The sequence below is a fragment of the Eschrichtius robustus genome, chromosome 17 (genome assembly GCF_028021215.1).
Source record: "Eschrichtius robustus isolate mEscRob2 chromosome 17, mEscRob2.pri, whole genome shotgun sequence".
Lineage (NCBI taxonomy): Eukaryota > Metazoa > Chordata > Mammalia > Artiodactyla > Eschrichtiidae > Eschrichtius > Eschrichtius robustus.
In genome coordinates this window covers 13919612-13938551 of record NC_090840.1, presented here as the reverse complement: position 1 = coordinate 13938551, position 18940 = coordinate 13919612, and the positions used below count along the sequence as shown (strand labels likewise).

The 18940-nt window shown below is 37.3% G+C and overlaps 1 protein-coding gene across 2 annotated transcripts in view; it reads right to left on the bottom strand.

Moving 5' to 3' along the window:
* PREX2 (phosphatidylinositol-3,4,5-trisphosphate dependent Rac exchange factor 2) overlaps positions 1-18940 on the bottom strand; it is a 291158-nt gene that overhangs the window by 126017 nt on the left and 146201 nt on the right. For both annotated transcript variants that reach the window (XM_068525808.1, XM_068525809.1), the window contains exons 16-22: positions 18719-18861; positions 18464-18556; positions 16630-16778; positions 12121-12206; positions 7110-7246; positions 4229-4346; positions 1478-1662 (exon numbers count right to left, since the gene is read on the bottom strand). In XM_068525808.1, coding sequence (XP_068381909.1) covers positions 1478-1662; positions 4229-4346; positions 7110-7246; positions 12121-12206; positions 16630-16778; positions 18464-18556; positions 18719-18861 — 911 coding nt within the window. The remainder of the gene's footprint in view (positions 1-1477; positions 1663-4228; positions 4347-7109; positions 7247-12120; positions 12207-16629; positions 16779-18463; positions 18557-18718; positions 18862-18940) is intronic.

The window sequence follows — 18940 nt, the reverse complement described above, 5'->3', positions numbered from 1 at the left end:
AAGGCAGCGTGTGTGTGTGTGTGTGTGTGTGTGTGTGTGTGTGTACACCATGAATCACTGAGAATTTCCCATGAACTGAGAATTAATTATGTTTATTATTTATATGTAGCATTCATGATTGTTCAAAGATCACAAGGACTGATTACGCCCTTACCTGACAGTTTTATAATATTGTGTGAGACAACCTACAGATGCTGTTTTTATTTGAACTCCTTCACCACCTCCATTTCCCTGTCTTACAGAATATAGAGTGTGAGTTTTCTGTTTAATCACTAGTCTAGAAATTAGAGCTTACTTTATCATTAGCAGTGTGATCTTGGCTAAATTTCTTAATTTCTTTGATTTTTCTTCATGTGTAAAATAGAAATATGTGCAGACTAAGCTGTACAGTTGTCATATATAAAATAATCCATGTAATCTTGCCAATTTGAAATAGCTAGAAAATGAGATAAAATAATTACAATAACCTGATCCCAAACTCTTCCATGGATCCTCTTAATAGTATAATCCAGCTGGGAAGGGGTTGCATTTTGAAAATATAGATTCTCTATCAGTAGGTACATATAGCAGTACAATGCCATCAGAATGATGGCATTTTTTCAAAAGTTAACTTTCAGAATATAAAACAAAAACATAAAATAATTATTTTTGAAATAATGTATTTGGATTTTTATATTATTTTTCTTCCACTAAAATAAAAAAATACATGTTATTAATCCTAGATCTATCTCAACTACACACATTCAAAACAAGAATTGAAATGAAGAAATAAAGGCGGCAAAGCTATACAGAAGCAGATGGAACACTAAAGCTCCAACCTGTGGAGGGTCCAACAGGAGTCTGATCGATTTACCTTGTGGAAGGATCATGAAAAGCAAACACAGGGTCGCCTCTTAACTTAGCATATGTTTTATCCATTTGGATGAAGACCCTCTTTCTCCCTTCCTGTTCTGCTGTAGTCTAAAGACTAAGTACAAGATCCTTTGCATCTAAGAATTGTATAAATACCTGAAGATCTATTCATAAACTGATCTCTAAGCTTCGAGCAATTTTATGAAATAAACATGAGACTTGCAGAATTTGAATGCGTTTTACGACTTCAAATATTCTTCACAGGGTTATGTACATTTAGGAAAGCACCACCTGTCATGAAAACCATCTGAAACGTATTCATGATACTGAATTAACAGACGTAGTAAACTTACTAAATGCAAAGACACCTTTGCCAAATCAACTAATGCTCGCCTGGGCAAGCGTCCCATCTAACATGACACTGTGCTCCAAGAGATCAGTTAAAAAAAAAAAAAAGACTGTACATAAACTGAGTAATGGGGGAAAAAAGAACAAGAAAAGGAACTTGAATGAGTGGACAGCTGAAACATATACAGCTATTTACATTTTTTAAAGTGGGGGTGAGGGAGGGTTTCTGTTGCTTAACCGAGAACAAAATCCCTTCCTTTGCAGGGATCGCTAGTACCTTGGCAGTGAGGCTGAAGAAACCTTTGGGCTCAATCATCTTCTCCACCACGTTGCACTTGATCCCGGCGGTGCTGTCATACTCGTACACGACGCCATACTCTAGGTGGACGTTATCCACCGTCAGACTCACGTGCTCCTTCTTCCCGTCGATGATGGCCATGGTGTTGAACTTGTCAATTACCTCTGGAATAAAGACAATTTTAATTCAGCAAATTCAGGAGGGGTTTGTTAGTCTCTTCAAATAATTTGAGTCTCTTTGAATAATTTTTAAAGAGTTCTTTAAAGGGTGACTAAATCTGCTGTGCTAAATGAAGCATCTATTCTTGTTAACATTTTTAAAAACAAGAACATTTAAAAAAATACATGATTGACCAATCCAAATCTTACCACTCTAACATGACTAGCCTTATCTTTGCATACCCATTTTGATCTATGGACCATATGTATGCCTATTTATACCTATATCAACATTAAACATACAATTTTTTCATTAAAAGCATGCATAACTTAAAGTCAGGGTTCCTAAAACTGCCTCAAACATTGGATGAATATTTTCTCAAAGCAGAAAAAATACAGAAAACCATACTGAAGAAGCAGAAAGGAGATGGAATAATTATTTTTTTAAGCAGAGAGTGCCTGAATTTTCCCAAACAGCATCTTCTGAAGCTGACTCATTGCGAAAATGAGTCATTGTTCACTGTAAAAAAATTTCCATCTGGAATGCATTCCTATAGGTTTTTGGCCAACAATCAGTCAGCTAGGGGAAAAAACACCTAAAGTCTCAAGCAAGAAACTGCTGAGGAATCTAATAGTAAATATTAAATAAGCGAAAACAGAATATTAGTTTACTTAACACAATTAAGCCCTAGAATAGCAGAAACAGTAAATATAGAATAGGCAAAAGCAGGGCTTCCCTGTTGGCGCAGTGGTTAAGAATCGACCTGCCAATGCAGGGGACATGGGTTCGAGCCCTGGTCCGGGAAGATCCCACATGCCGCAGAGCAACTAAGCCCGTGCGCCACAACTACTGAGACTGCGCTCTGGAGCCCGTGAGCCACAACTACTGAGCCCACGTGTCACAACTACTGAAGCCCACGCACCTACAGCCTGTGCTCCGCAACGAGAAGCCACTGCAATAAGAAGCCCACGCACCGCAACAAAGAGTAGCCCCTGCTCTCCGCAACTAGAGAAAGCCCGCGCAGCAACGAAGACCCAACGCAGCCAAAAATAAATAAATAAAATAAATAAATTTATTTTAAAAAATAGGCAAAAGCAGAAAAATGGTTTTCTTTAAAATAATTAAGTCCAAGAATAGCTATAAATCAATTTCCAGAGCATCTCACTAACCCATTCTACCTTTCACTGTGGCACCAATGATGATTAGCAAAAACTAACTATAAATGAGGAATAAAAGCCTCAAGACAAGGTCCTGAGATTTGTCCTGGTTTAAATAAATAAGAGAGCTGATTTATCACTACAGCTTTGCTGCTCCAATGAGATTGAAATATTTCTGATGTCGTTCATGATCCGGGCAGCTCCTCCCAAGTGGCCTTCCAGGCATGGAGGGAAAACAGCTTTTCCTAAGTACCCCCATATGATTCAGTATGCATAGCAAATTCTCCAGCTATGCTGGTTTGGAGGAACCTAATATTACAATAAAAATGTCCAGAGACATCCACCAAGAGTATAAGCAGAAAGATACCAAGAAAATGTAGGAGAGGATTCAAGGACTTCCATGAAAAAGTTTATAATGATATTTCAAGGTATTTGTTAAATGCAAACGTAAATGTAGTTGCCTCAGTCCCTTCACCCTTTGCCACTGAATAGAGTGACCTGCAGGTTTGCTTCACTGAGAAAACAGAAATGGTATGAGTCCATATCAAAAGATCTCTCTCCCCCTCATACTCACATTATTAGTTTGCCTCCTCCATTACTGTAAGAATACAGTAAAAGTTATTGAATCAAGAAAGTATTTTCAAAACAAGGACCTACTGTATAGCACAGGGAACTATATTCAATATCTTATAATAAACTAGAATGGAAAAAACTCTGAAAAAGAATATATATATATACGTATAACAATCACTTTGCTGTACACCTGAAACTTACACAACATTGTAAATCAACTATATTTCTATTTAAAAGAAAAGGAAAAGAAATGTATTTTCAAAGGAACTATGGACCTTCTAAACTAGGGCTTCTCAAATTGTAATGTACATACAGATAAGATCAGATCTTGTTAAAATGGAGATTCTCATTCAGTAGATCTGGGGTGGGGCTGAGATTCTGTGTCTCTGTCTTACCCAGGTGATGCTGATACTGCTGGTTTGTGAACCACAGTGGAGTGGGAAGGTACACACAACGTTTCAACTCAAAATAAGGAAACATCATAACTTGGGTTTGAATCCTCATACCACTAATTACTAGCTTGGGCACGTCCATTCACTATATGGCTCTCTATTTCTTCTCCCATAAAATGAGAACGATGATAATCACACCTTTAATAGATTTTCGTTTTTGATGACTTGATGAGATAATCCACATAAAACATTTAATAAAGTACCTAAGAAAGCGTCATAGCTATTCTATGTTAGTCACCAGCAATTACGACTTAGGGATTTGATGTGACATCTATTTGAGATGACAAAGAAGTGGCTTGAACATATAAGGTTTTCAATAACTGGGACTCGGCAATGGCACATGGACAAAGCATACCATAGGGCAATGAGGAGCAAAAGGAGGAACCCACCTTCTACTTTACAGTCAAAAGCATCCCCTGCTTCATCTCCTGGGGGTTTGGAGTTAGACTTCTGAAGGTCTTCCTGAGCGCTCTCAATGCTGTTATAAACCCATTGAATGGAATCTTGCTGGAAATGAGGGGGAGAAAGAAATCTCAGAGGTATTAGTGCTTCCTGAGATGCATATCCATTTCATAAACCTGCTTCAAAAGGAGAGTTGACAATCTTACTTATTCTTCTAGTTTAAATACAATAAAATACAATAACATTTGAAAGAGAAGGAAAATCAATGTCAGAAACTAATAGAAAGTCGGTGGCATTATTTTTCAACAGGGACTTCCCTGGTGGGGCAGTGGTTAAGAATCCATCTGCCAATGCAGGGGACATGGGTTTGAGCCCTGGTCCAGGAAGATCCCACATGCTGCGGAGCGGCTAAGCCCGTGCACCACAACTACTGAGCCTGCGCTCTAGAGCCCGCGAGCCACAACTACTGAAGCCCGCGCGCCTAGAGCCCATGCTCCGCAACAAGAGAAGCCACCGCAATGAGAAGTCTGCACACCACACCGAAGAGTAGCCCCCGCTCGCCGCAACTAGAGAAAGCCCGCACGCAGCAATGAAGACCCAACACAGCCAAAAATAAATAAATTAAAAAAAAAAAAAAAGATTACTAAGTCAGTGAGAATCTGATAGGATGATAAAACTAAAAAAATATATTTTTCAACAAACTGACATTTTTAAGCTTGAGATTTTTTTCTTCCAAAGATAGATAATAGGCTTTTAAATAAGATGTATTTCCCAAATGTCTTAAATGACTCAAGTCTATCTCAAAATGAATTATAAATTACATTTTTAAATAAATGTTAGATAGACACTTTTCTGAAGAAGCAATGGTCTATAATTGTACAAATGATTTAAATGCTCTCCTAACAGTCACATATGTTTCAACACATTTAATGGTTTTTGTGAATCAAACCAATAAGAAAATTGGAAGAACACCTTTCATCTCATGGGGTTCCCAATTGATATAACTATCTTTTAATCCTTCCACGTCATAAATAATCCTATATTTTCATTGAAGTAGCAGTTCCTGTCTTATTTAGATAAATGAGAGAGATGAAATGGCTACCAAGTAATGCTTTCAGGGTTGCATTACCATTTTAATGTTTGTACTTTTCCTAGGTAAGATGATAAGCTGAGTTGCATGAATGAAGTGTGATATAATTTGTACTATCCATTTTTCTCTAGTATTAACTTCACAATTGTGTTTGATTATTATATTGCTACCCATCATTAAAATGTTAGTTAACATTTAATCATTCAAGTACACCTTGGTGACCTGTTGTGGCCTCCAAGTAACCACATCCCCCAGAGTCCACACCTTTGTGTATCTCCTTCCCACACTCATCCTGGGCTTGGTCACATGATCTGACTCTTCAAAGGGATAGCAGTGGCAAGCATGATGTAAAGAGTTGACTGCCTGTAATATTCCCTCTTGAAACCCAGACACCAGGCACAAAGGAGAATTCTGCTAAGGAATGGAAAGGAAGGCCAGGTGGAGGGGCTCTGGAGTGAGAGGCCATCAGGAGGGGAACCCCAGCACCAGTCAGTTCCCAGCAGAACAAAGCCACATCAGGACGAAGCCCTCACAGGAACCAGCACCCAGTCAACCCGGAGAACCAAGAGAAACAATTAATCACTGTTGTTCTAAGTCACTAAGTTTTGGGACAGTCTGTTTTGTGGCAGTCGATACCCGATAGAGCACGTTATTCACTTAGTGAATTTTTCTGTCCATTTATTGCTTTTCTTAATTATTTCACTGATCAACACCTCTCCAACAAGGGACACAGGGGAAATGAAAAGAAATGAAACTCAAATCAGTTTGGCTACTTTTAAAAATTTTGATAGAAGGGGAAAAATTTGATCATTTTAGTATCTTTTTAAAACTTCATTTACTAATACAGTTCAATAAATATTTATTAAACTACTGTCAACCCAAATAACCTAGGCATCTACGTGTGAATTCCAATCTGCTGTGCTCGTTTGACCTTATTAGTAAGCAAAATTGATCAGCTATTTTCTTGTGGGCTCAGTATTTTGCAGGATGTCAGTCCTGGCCTAGGAGAAAATAGCCACTCATCTTTCTGTTTTGGACACAAAGTCATATGCTCAAATCTAGAAAAGAGTACTTCACCGAGCATGACAGAAAAAAATAGAAAGCCTGTCCTTTAAAATTCCTTTTGCACTCAGTTAATTAATTTGAGAGAATTTTCTCCTATAATCCAACACTCCCTTGTATCTCATGAGATAATAAGCTTTCCTTGTCAATTAGGATTCTAATTTTATTTTTGTATAGCACTTAAACTTTGGATCAGAGGACAGTGCTTAAAATTTTAAGTAACGGCAAGCACATATTGGTATTTTCTTTTAAAAGCTAAATCCAGCTACCTAAATAAAAATATATCCAACAGTCAATCACAGACCCTATAAAACCCACAATTTTTTCTTTTTCATAATTCATATATACAGATGGAGGTACATCCTGACCATTATAGATTCTAAGGCAATCACAAGAGTCAAGAAAACAGGTCAGACCTTTGGATTTCAATTTGATAAACAGTTAGCTATTTGAAAACTCATCACAATGAAAATGAAAATAGCCCAGAGCACTTTTTAAACTGGTGATAATACTGTAGCAGCAAAATGTGGACATTTAAGCAGAATCGATTATAACTAATTATGCAGATAAAACAAGCATTATGAGATTGAAAGTGCTGCACTTAAATGTGAACTTGGCAGTGGAAACCACAAACAGCCCTGGCACTATCCCATGCTGTCCCCGGGGCCTTCTGTGCAAGTTTGTGATTACAGCTACACCAGCCAAGGGAAGTTTACCTTCGTTGGTCTCCTGTACTTCCTGCAGGCCGTGACATGGGCAATAACACTGGCGTGTGTCTCTTTGCTGACATTGATTCCATTTACTTTGATGATACACTGTCCAGGGTGAAGACCAGCGGCTGCGGCCACAGTTCCTTTAAATACAAATGAGAAAACTGCCAAAAACTAATTTTAGGAATATGATTCATTTTTATCCCATATACCGTAAGGAAAGCAATTTTAAAATATGATAAACATCTAGCTAGCATGTTCTTGATGAATCTGGCTCTGACAGCAATGCCCTCTCAAAAATTCCCTGCTTTTTAACTGGCCATTCAAACTGTGTTGAACAAATATCTTCCCACCCCCTGAAGAATTAGTTTGAAGAGATATTGTGAAGAGACCTTTATAATGCTAATCGGTTATTTTCCCTTTCAAATGTCTAATCGATCTAATTTTCTAAATATGCATATATAATGGCACAATGAGAAAGCCAGAAATACAGGCCTTTTTACCTTCCTTTAGTCTACAAAATCTCTAAATATTTAAACACTATTTACTTTCATTTTTAAAATGCCAACAACTAAAAGAAATTCTTAAGGAAAAAAATCAAGTCAATTAGCAACTAGGAGTGGACTGGATTTGCTAAGGAAAATGAGAGTTCAGGATACGTACAAAGGGTCAGGAACCAGACAATTTGTGGAGAATAAAATTAATCAGAAAACATCAACTGTCCATCATTTATTTGCAGAGATATAGTGGCATACCCTAACCAGTGAGTTAAGATTTTCAGAACCTTCCAATCATTACTATTTGATATTCTGAGCAAATCAACATTTACAAAGCACCGTTGCTAAATACAATGTACATAATTAACATCAATGATTATAAAACTTATCATAAGTATGTTAGAAGAGCCTTTCTTTGTAAGCAATTTCTCCCACAAAGGAATTATTAAACATCTTAAAGAACATAATTTATATTCAAGAAGAGAGTATACATTTCTTCTCACTAAAATTCACTCCCAGAAATATTAAGTGGTTTTTCTGGATTGAGCTGAGTCTTGAGGGAGGGAGGGACAACTGCAGCAGAAAGAACAGCCTAGAATCTAAAAAAAAGGGTACAAATGAACTTATCTACAAAACAGAAATAGAGTGACAGATGTAGAAAACAAACTTATGGTTACCAGGGGGTGGTGGGGAGGAGGGATACCCTTGGGAGACTGGGAATGACATATACATACTACGATATATGAAATAGATAGCTAATAAGGACAGGGGACTCTATAGCCCAGGGAACTCTACTCAATCCTCTGTAATGGCCTATATGGGAAAAGAATCTAAAAAAGAGTGGATGTATGTATAAGTGATTCACTGTGCTGTACACCTGAAGCTAACACAACACTGTAAATCAACTATACTCCAATAAAATTTTTTTTTAAAAAAAGAAGAAGAAGAAAAAAAAGAGCCTGAAAAAAGGCACTGAGTCAAGAATAACCTGGACATTTGGGACCATAGGAGCAGTCAGTGTGAGCTTAGAATGAAAGTGGGTGAGAGAGACTGGAGAGCAAAGCAGAGGCAGGTTGTGCAGTCTCTGCGCGCTTTGCGTGAAGTCCTGAGTGTGAACCTTACTGTACATGCAAGAGGAAAAACATTTAAGAGTTTTAAGCAGAGAAGTGACATGATCACCCCCAACCCCCGCCTACGCAAACAGAGGATGAATCATCAGAGTTTAAGTCAAAAATCAAAATCACAGCAAGCATCCACTGCAAATCCCCAGGACGGAATTAAGGTAGCGTTAGCTATAAAGGGGAGAACGAGATCAAGTACTTGATGTTTCATGATGGCGTTGACAGAAAGGCTCTAGCCTGCACTCAGGATCACTCCTCTGCCTTCGGACTCAGTGGCTGAGTAGATGGAGTTATTTAAATAAAGAGAGAATACAGAAGGTAAAGCAGCTTCAGAGAGTAGATTAAAAAGTTCAGTTGGAGATAATACTGGGTTTCTTAAGGTGCCAAAGGGGCATTTAGGTGGAAATGTTTAATAAACAATTAGATCTAGGCTATAGAACTCAAGAGATCTGGGCGGGAGAAAGAGATTTCGAAATCCCCAGCAAGGAGGATCAATATGATTGTTTATGGAGAGCAAGAAGGCAAAGAAGAGAAGAGAGTGCCAACAGTTCAGGGGTCAATAGATGAAGAGTTGGCAGAGGAGGGGTAGGAGAAAAATCTGAAAAGTACCATCTCAGAAATCAAGATAATGAACGTTTTAGGCCAACGGGAGCAGTCAGTTTGAACAAATGCAACAGAATATTCAATTAAGACAAGAACTCTCAACGTCCATTGTATTGTCCAGTTAAGTCCATGATTAGTCTTATAAGACATGGGTTATTCTTGGAGACGTGGGTAGGAGGTGGGAGGAGATGTCTATAGCACTGGGCTAAAATTCAAATAGGAAGTGAGGAAGGGCCAGCCAAAATAAAGACCAGCGTTTCAGGAAGTTTGGCATGACAAAAATAAGTTCTGAGAGCATTACTCTAGAGCAGAGGGTCTCAATCTTTGACATGCATACAGATCACCTGGGGATTTTGTTAAAATACAGACTCTGATTCAGTAAGTCTTAGATGGGGCCTGAGATTCTGCATTTCTAACCAGCTGCCAGGTGATGCCAACGTTGTAGGTCTGTGAACCACACTCTGTGTAGCAAGGATCTAGAGAGGAAAATAAGGAAGAGGGAAGGTTTTGTATTTGCTGTTCAGTTTAAGACAGTTTTGTTTCTTTGTTTATTTCAATGAGAAATAATTGAGCATGTTTATAGCCTCTACTATAGTAATCCAGTAAAGAGAAAGGTTGAAAATTCTGGAAAGGGAATATCTGACAGTGTAATACCCCAGAGGAGGTATCTGAAGGGGAAGGCTCCAGAATATCTGTAGAGATATTAACCTTAAACTCCAGAGAGGAAAATGGAAGGCCTCTTCCTCTAGACTAGGAGAAAAATTGGTGATGGTAAAACAGCCAACAACATGTGCAAAAAAAGGGTGTGGGACTTGGAGGGCTTCATACCTGGGAGCCTGAACACGTCTGTGAGGTGAAAAAGGAAGTCATCATGGGGGACAGGAGGCAATAATGAACAGAAAAAGAGACAGCTGATCAGACACACAAAAACACTGCTGAGTAGTAACAGGGGCTCAGTAAAAGACAAGACAGTGAATTGGGATGATACTAATTCCATATCCATGATAGTTTTTTCCTAGCTGCTCAGGAGAAAAAGCAAAGAATGTAGTTAGGTTTATCCAAAGCTGAAATAAGGTGGCCTGGATGCACCTGAGGGATAAGCACAAGAGGACCCTGTACGCAAGTGAGAGACAGGGATGAGAGGACCCTAACAATGCTGACAAGAGTGATGGAAGTGACCCACCGCGGGGATAAAGCTGGCTAAGGAAGGACGTGGCACCTTGAGGGATATAATCAACCAGGAGAAAAGGAGAAGGATCCCGAGATCGGAGGTCCCAATGGAATTTTGTTTACCATTTTTTATCGAAGAACCAACCAAATTTTAAAGCAACCAGATAAGAGACCCAAAAAAAGAGACTGTAGTCAGAAATTGGCATATTAGAATTGTAGATTCCACAGGTGAAAGTCCAATTGTTGATATGCTCTAGTGTGTGACCATGGGAAAGGGCTGAAGAAGAAAAATGGGAAAGAAGTTTCTTTTTCTTATGGCAAAATTACAGTGCAAAAGGAAACCACAGACTAATACCATATTTAATACACACTCAAAAGGAAAAGCACATGAGTCTTTCTTTTACTCTTCAGAAGCAAAAAGCATAGTAACCAGAACTGGCCCTACCCTATGACTAAGTTCCCAAAATACAACCCTGCTCTTTAAAAGATACTGTAATAGGGAAACAGACACAGTTCGATTCACTTAGGTTTTCCGTTATTTCATAGTATCAATAATGTGACTGGCTCCTTTTTGGTTTAGTGAAAATGAAGGAGACATTTGATGTATCAAATATCCCACTTCGGTATGCACTGAATCCCATTTCAGTTTTATAATTTTAATGAGTTACTGGAAACATTTTAAATGTCTATTAATCTATGTGTTTTAAAATTCTGAGTGAAAAGACAAGTTTTGAAATAAGATTAATTTTTATCATACATATACGAATGAAAGCAATTTTATAATCTAATAGGGGTCTAGCTAGTATATTCTTGATTAATTTGATTCTGATAGCAATGTCCTCTCAAAATTTTCCAGTCTAATATTGGAGTGATCATGTTAAGATGCTCTGCAGTTCACATATCTTAGAAATGAAAAGCATGCATGTCTCTTGTTAAGATAAACACATGGCTTCGTACGCTTAGATGGATCCTTCTTGCTATAGCAGCAATTTACTTACTATGGTCAGCAACGTGGGATCTAACAGTTATTCCCTTAAATCACATTAGTGTTAGCATAAAATTTAAAAGTACATATGTTAACAAGAGATATCAAAGGCTGATTTGCCTATCAAACAAAAAGAGAATAAAATATAAACATAAGTTTTTTGTCACATAAATTATTCAATTTAAAATGCATTTTATGCTTTTTAAAATGCATGGCTTATGAGAATAAAGTAATAAAGTAATCATATAGCAACAGACATTATGTAAAGCAAACAGATCATTCTTAAGCCCAAACACTCACATCTTTGAATTGCTGACAAAAATATAATAATTTGCTGTCAGAGAAAAATACAAAACCTTAAAGTCATTATATCCTTTGATTAAACTAAAGCATGCAGAAAAGTGAGATTGGGAAGCATCATTCTCTTATGAATTTTTAACAATGATAAATATGTCTTACAATTTGAAGAGTCTTTTTGAAAATATTGCTTTAGGAATATACTACCATTGAGCTAATACAGTAGAAATACCAGTGAGAAAATTCACAGCAACATGATTATGCACTTTTAAACATACTGTTGTTCAGCAAGGAGTACCCAAACCTGCTGGCGAGCTGGTCACCACACAGGATGGATTTCTCACCTCTTCCCACTGCATGCACCACCGAAGGGCCATATCCTCGGATCTGGAAGCCAAGTCCCTCCGCTGAATCTGGGATTTTCACTGTCCTAAAGCCAATCAAAAATAAGGTAAGATGATTTTAAAACGCCACAGTTGGTTGAAACAGTAGTTGTCCACACCTTTATTCAGTCCTTCAGTGAATGCGTATCATAGTCTCCCGTGTGAAAGACACTGGGCTGGACAAGCATGGTGGGCGCCCTTCCGGGGGCCCAGAGCAGGCATGTCACCCTGAGCTCCGCCACGGAACACAATCGTTGTATAGAACATCCTGAACAAGGAACAGGCGCTAGGGTCAGACAAACCTCGCTTTGAATCTTGATTTAGTCACTTCATAGTCGGATAACTTGGATGAACTCCTTAACTGAGCCAGTTTCCACGGAAAGCTGATGATGTTAACATTACTTTGCAGGGTGTCAGTGGAGATGAAAAGAGAAAGCTTTGGTAAACTGCCCTGCTGTGAACTATGTAACTACTTAGTAAAATGGAAGCTTCTCTCCTTAGTTTACTCTGACAAAGAAGGCATCAGTATGCTGCGAAACCTCATCATTAAAATTAATATAAAAGAAACACAGGGTTCACATGTTTCTACCTGTTGGGAACTTCAGCAAAAAGCAACAACAAAGAGCTGGTTTTTAAGAACAGATCTGTCAAACACAGTATCAAAAGAATTTAACAAGTATGATTAACTTTTGTGTTTATTCAGTGGAATTTTAAAAGGATAACACACCAAAAGGTAAACGAGAGTAAGAAAAGCTGTATTTTTAATGAATCCACATGGAAAAGAAGATGAAGAGATGGAGATCTTGAGTCAGCCGTCATGGCAAACCAGGGAGGGATGTCCCACTGGTAGTAATAAACGATCTACTCCACGGAAGGAAGGCCGAAATCAGAAAGCAACAATGAAAAGCAGAGAACACGAGACAAGACGGAACATCGTAACAATAAAAATGAGTTTAAACAAATTGCCAGAGAGAGCAAAGACAAATGAATACAACCCAATAAATTTTGATGGATGGCCCTTGATGCCCCAGAAACAAAAGTGTTTTCCGAAAGATGATGAATTAATCATGAAATAAAAGTTGGCAGCACTTCAAGGGCACATTAGACAGAATCAGAAGTTAGGTACAACAGCACTTATTTGCAGTCTATGAAAGAGCAACACCGCATCTAGAAAACTCGAGAAAGCCATACACTGCCCTTAGGGCTGAACGCAGAGGCTGGCCCCGCAATTTAAAATATAACCCTGGCAGGCATTCGGGCATTCCGTGATAGAAATGCAAACTGTCTGTTCTAGGGGAGTCTGAAAATGTTATTATAAATTAGGTGACACACTATGAAGTGATCTGCATATTGGTGGCACAGAGGTCACGGAACTAATTTATCCTGTATCCTTAATTAAACACTTTGATGGATAAGGCTGTATCTGCTTCCTTTGAACATCACCTTGGCACTACTCTGTGTCAAAGGTACACTGGAAGATGGAAGATAGAACTGACTGAGGAAAAGAAAAGGGAATAAATACATCTTCTGAGCATGAAACCAAAAATAGAGGTAGCTCACGCTTCTCTATGTTACGAATGAGAGTTCACTTTTGCTGAAATAACTTGGAGCTTTCTGGCCATGGTGAATTATTGTTGCTTTTGGACTGTGAAAAATTCATAGTGAACTCTCAAAACTCTTTCTGAGTAAGGTCTTCTATCTTTCTTATATTGCTAAGCAAGGTTGATCTTACTCTAATCTTCAAGAAGATGATGATATTTTTTCTTAACAAAATTTATACAGAGCACCGTGAGATGCATTTTGTTCATAATACTGGGCTCTCTTCATAAAACGACCTTTGGAAAACATGTTCCCCTGCTGGGACCACTATATGATTAAAAGAAGAATTAAATTTATACAAGAGGAATGCTCATTTCCTGCAGGAAAATAAGTGCACTAAATTATCTGCTACAAAGCCTTCTGAAAATTTCCTTTATGTTATCAAGTGTAAAATACAGCTAGGTTCAAAAGAAAAATTCTGTTGTATTTACCCGTCATATTTTTGCCTTTTTCCCCCCAAACAGGATACTACATAAATTATAAGTAGCTATTATAAGAAAATATGAAAATGATTTATAGGAATCATATGTTAGAATAAGGACATATGAAAGGAAAGGTTATAATACTTCAGACAAACTAAAAATAAAAAGGAAAAAATTGAGTACTCCATCCTCAAAACAGTTTTGAAATAAAATGTAAAATGTGCTCTTGAAAGAAGCAGTGAAAAAAAAATAAAATGAGAGAATAGATAAGCATCACAGATAACATCACTGGAATACATACTACATGCAGAACACATGAATAGGTTCTTCTTTTTTTTTTTTCTTATTTAATGCTACCTTTCATAATGTACTCAGCACCTCATAGGTGCCCAATACATTTTATTTATTTTTATTTATTTATCTTTTTAACATCTTTATTGGAATATAATTGCTTTACATTGGTGTGTTAGTTTCTTCTGTATAACAAAGTGAATCAGCTATACATATACATATATCCCCATATCTCCTCCCTCTTGCATCTCCCTCCCACCCTCCCTATCCCACCCCTCTAGGTGGTCACAAAGCACCGAGCTGGTCTCCCTGTGCTATGCAGCTGCTTCCCACTAGCTATCTATTTTACATTTGGTAGTGTATATATGTCCATGCCACTCTCTCACTTCGTCCCAGCAAACCTAGATTTGTTTAATGTTCTTAGCACCTCTGTGACATAAGCACTCTTATTATCCCCATTTTTTATGGATGACTTTGTTGAAGCAACACAATTAGCAAGCAAATGGTGAAAGAGAGGCTTGAACCTGGACGGGAAATATCGGGTTTCAGATACTGTGCAGCAAACACGGAGGGAAGCGTCAAAAGACCCAGGTTCCAACCCTGCTCATCTAGCAATTAATTCTAGGACTGAGGATCTGCCCCTTTCTATTCAGTATTGAAGCTGATGACTTCAAAGTCCTCTAACTTGAAATGTCTATGATCAGTGAAAAGTATTTGCCGGGTTAAATGAGGGGGCAAGGGGCCATGGAGAGGGCCTTTAGTTTACTAATGATTGCTTTGGAATACTACTGCCTTAGTCCTTTCCAGTCTGTCCTTTTCCTTTTAAATGGCCTCAAATTGTCCAGAGGTAGGCAACTAGATAAGCCTCATCCTAGATAGGGTTGGATAAAGGGTGACTAATAGATCATAATTAGGTTTAGAGAGAAGACATTGTCATGGTTATTTGCTGCCCTGTATCTCAAAGTCTTCCTAAATTACTAACTTTAATGAGTCACTCTCACTCCTTCAGACCCCTTGGTAAGCTGTGGGTAGAAGCTAAAGCCTCTACCTTGATGACACTGCAGAATCTAGCCCATTACACTGCACTTTAATTCTTAAGATAAATGATGGACCCAGCTATTGCTGAAAATATATATTAAGGTAGGGAAGAATACTATACCATATATACTTAGAATATTTTCGTAAGTAGTTAAAATAAACCTTTTTGTTTCTGAAGTGGTAACCTTCATTTATCTTCAAATTAATGAAGTTGCTTATTACTATTAAAATAATAGACTTCAATTTTAAATAGTAATATTGATATAATCATAGTACATTAAGACATTATGCTAAGCACTTTATATACATTCTCTCGATTAATTAATTAGTTAAACAAATCATGGAAATCTAATACAGGAACACGAGACCATCAATGATTTGCAGACAAAAAGCTAATGTTTTCCAAGTATATCCATAATATCTTGTTAATTTTTTTCAAAAAACCCCCCCAGATCATTAATCATGTTCCCATTTTATAAATACGTGATTGTATGTACGTGTGTCAATACTTAGAAAAATCAACTAGCACTGAATTTCAAAAAAATAACAATGGTCATTTATGGATAATATGATTATAAGAAAATGTCTTCCTTTAGAAAAACCTGTACTCTCTAACTTTTCTATAATAAACATAAGTTTTTTTTCTAATCATAGGTAGATAGACATATTTTTTTTTTAAATAATGGACATATTACTAAGTACATGAAAGCACGGAAGTGTCTGTCACCCAGGTTTGATCCCATCTCCTATGAACATTTAATCATAAATGGTATCTAATCAACTCATAGTCCCTGAAACTCTTAGAGCTGAACATGGCGGAATAAAGTTTTCATTGCCAAGTGTTCTACTAGTTTTCTTCACTCATAATCAAACTCAACGCAACCCAGACCAGAAAAATATTATTCTGTTGAAACTACCTGATTTAAGTAGCAAGCATTTAACCATCATAAGCAACGTATTTTTTCCCATTATCTACAGACCAGTATCAGTGATGTTGGTGACGTTTAAATGTGCCAAGCAGTGAGATGCTTAATTCCAGATATTTACTCCGTCAACTTTTCAATTTTACTCACCTATGTCTAATTTTTTTTTAAAACCGCACATAAATTATACAACTTACTCTCTTGGCTTTGTGCTCACAAGAACTCTTAGAGGTTTTCTGCTATTTAAGCATGATTTCAGGAAGCAATCCACTTCATTGAAAGGTCTCATAAAAACTAGGTCACCATTAATAGCAAAAATCTTTTTCCCAACTTCCATGCCAGCCATCTAGGAGAGAAATAGCAAAAAAAAAAAAATAATAATAAATTTTATTTTAATAAGAAACCTATTTTTTCACAGAATTAGAATCTGAAAAGGTCTAGAACTTAGAGATTTTGACATTTTAACACATCTGCAATGTTTTCACACAATGTCACAATACAGAACTGTGGAAGAGATAACACAGTTATTCTCTTTGACCTAGTTTTAAATTTGATCACCCATCTCTACTGAAATTCTCCTCCCTCCATCCAGGACTTAACACTGTACTTCTCCTGTAACCCGTTTGTTCTGTTATATTTTATAGTTCTTCTTATTTCATCCTTTTAACTACAGTCAAACCCCAGGTTAATTTTTTTGCCTGTGTTTTCCATCTATAGCCAAATAACTGAGAGAGTTTCAACCTCTATATAGACACGGATAACAACCAAATATACATCTCTAGCCTGACATAGCTTAGGGGACCACAGGGCAGGACAGAGAAATGGCCTGGAACCAAGGAAGAGCTCCAACAGGCACAGATCACAAGATGCTGGAACGATGACAAGGAAGACATTATCTCTCCATGCCAACCAGGCCAATCTTCTTAACCAACCCTACTGCCTATAAACTATACACTGTTTTGGTTACCAGCCAAATAATGAAAACCCAGGAGAGGGCATTTTATTGGTGGCAGAGTCAGATGAAGCTGGGCTCCAAGAACACCCTCTGAAAATGACCGGGGAAAACATTTCCTCATCATAGAAAATAATAAAAACAGTCATTTGTTGGCCAGGCCCACCAACAGAGTATGAGCTGAGCAGATTTATTTTGTTTGAAATTAATATGCTGTACATAAAGCTCTGTCTTGCATGAGGTTGGTAAAAGACAGAGACCTTGGGCGTCAGCAAATAGGGTAAGTGACAGTTTGCTACTAACTTTAAATAGGTTCAAAGTTAAAAGCCATGCTTCATTCATTTTCTCATTCTTTATTAAAAATTTATATATTGAGACATTTGCTTGAGGATTAAGCATATTATAAGCCAGGCAGAGGTAGGAATACTTTAAACCTGACATACTTGGGATATAACATTATAAGGTATATTCCATGAGGGCAGAGAACTTTGTTTTGTTCACTGCTGTATTACCAGAGCTTAGAACACTGCTAATCACATAACAGGCACTAAACAAATATTTCTGAATGAATGAATGATCAGGAGATTCCTTTGTTTAAAAGTCTGGTAAGGTGAGAGTACATTAATCACATTTATCGGCATTAACCCAATGAGAAAATAAATCAAAGCATGTGCTTTATTGATGGAAATTGTACTTAAATAAGACAATCAAAAGTGATAGGAAAATAGAAGATACAGCCCTAGATTTAATGGAAGAATCATGTGACATACACAATACAGTCTCACCCTATGCAGTCTCCACAGGGTTGCAGGCTAGAATCGGACATGGAATAAGCCACCTGGACTCCTAGGAGGTCAACAGTTCAAGCTGTAGATCTCTACAATACCTCCCCCCACTATCCTTAAGTACCCAGACATCCTCTGTCACAAATCCCAACAGTATTTAAAAGAACCTCAGAATAAGATTATTCAGAAACATTATTTTCCATAAAGATACTTAAAGGCTGATTTCACTTTGTTTAAAACTTTTATGTTTGTATGTCACGGACAAAGTTAAATAAAAATGTTAATTTACATTACCTCAGCATTAGACCCCTTTTCTACCAACTTTATTATTGGAACTTTATTTTTGTCTTCCAACCCAAAGCCATAGCTGCCTTCATTGGATTTAATCTGAAATGCAAAATATTAACATTATTAATAAAACAACTATGAAAAAACTTATAAATCAAACAGAATGAAATAATATGTCGCATTACTGTCAAACATGTTTATGTAATCTCCTGTTAATGTCTAATCAAGAAGAAAACTTGCATAGCACAGTAATAAACTTACCAATAATGATTTGGCTATAACATTTTCTACAACTTTTAAATCATGTTTCATCAGTCGATGTTTCATATTTGATCCTTCCATTTCTTCATCAGCAAAAAAGCGGAAAAGTAAGGGTTCATCTTTGAATTCACTTTTTTCAAGGACTATGGAAACAGAGAGAGATTCAAACTGTTTCAATTACCCCCAAATTGACCTCAGTGTCCATACTGACAGACCCTTCAG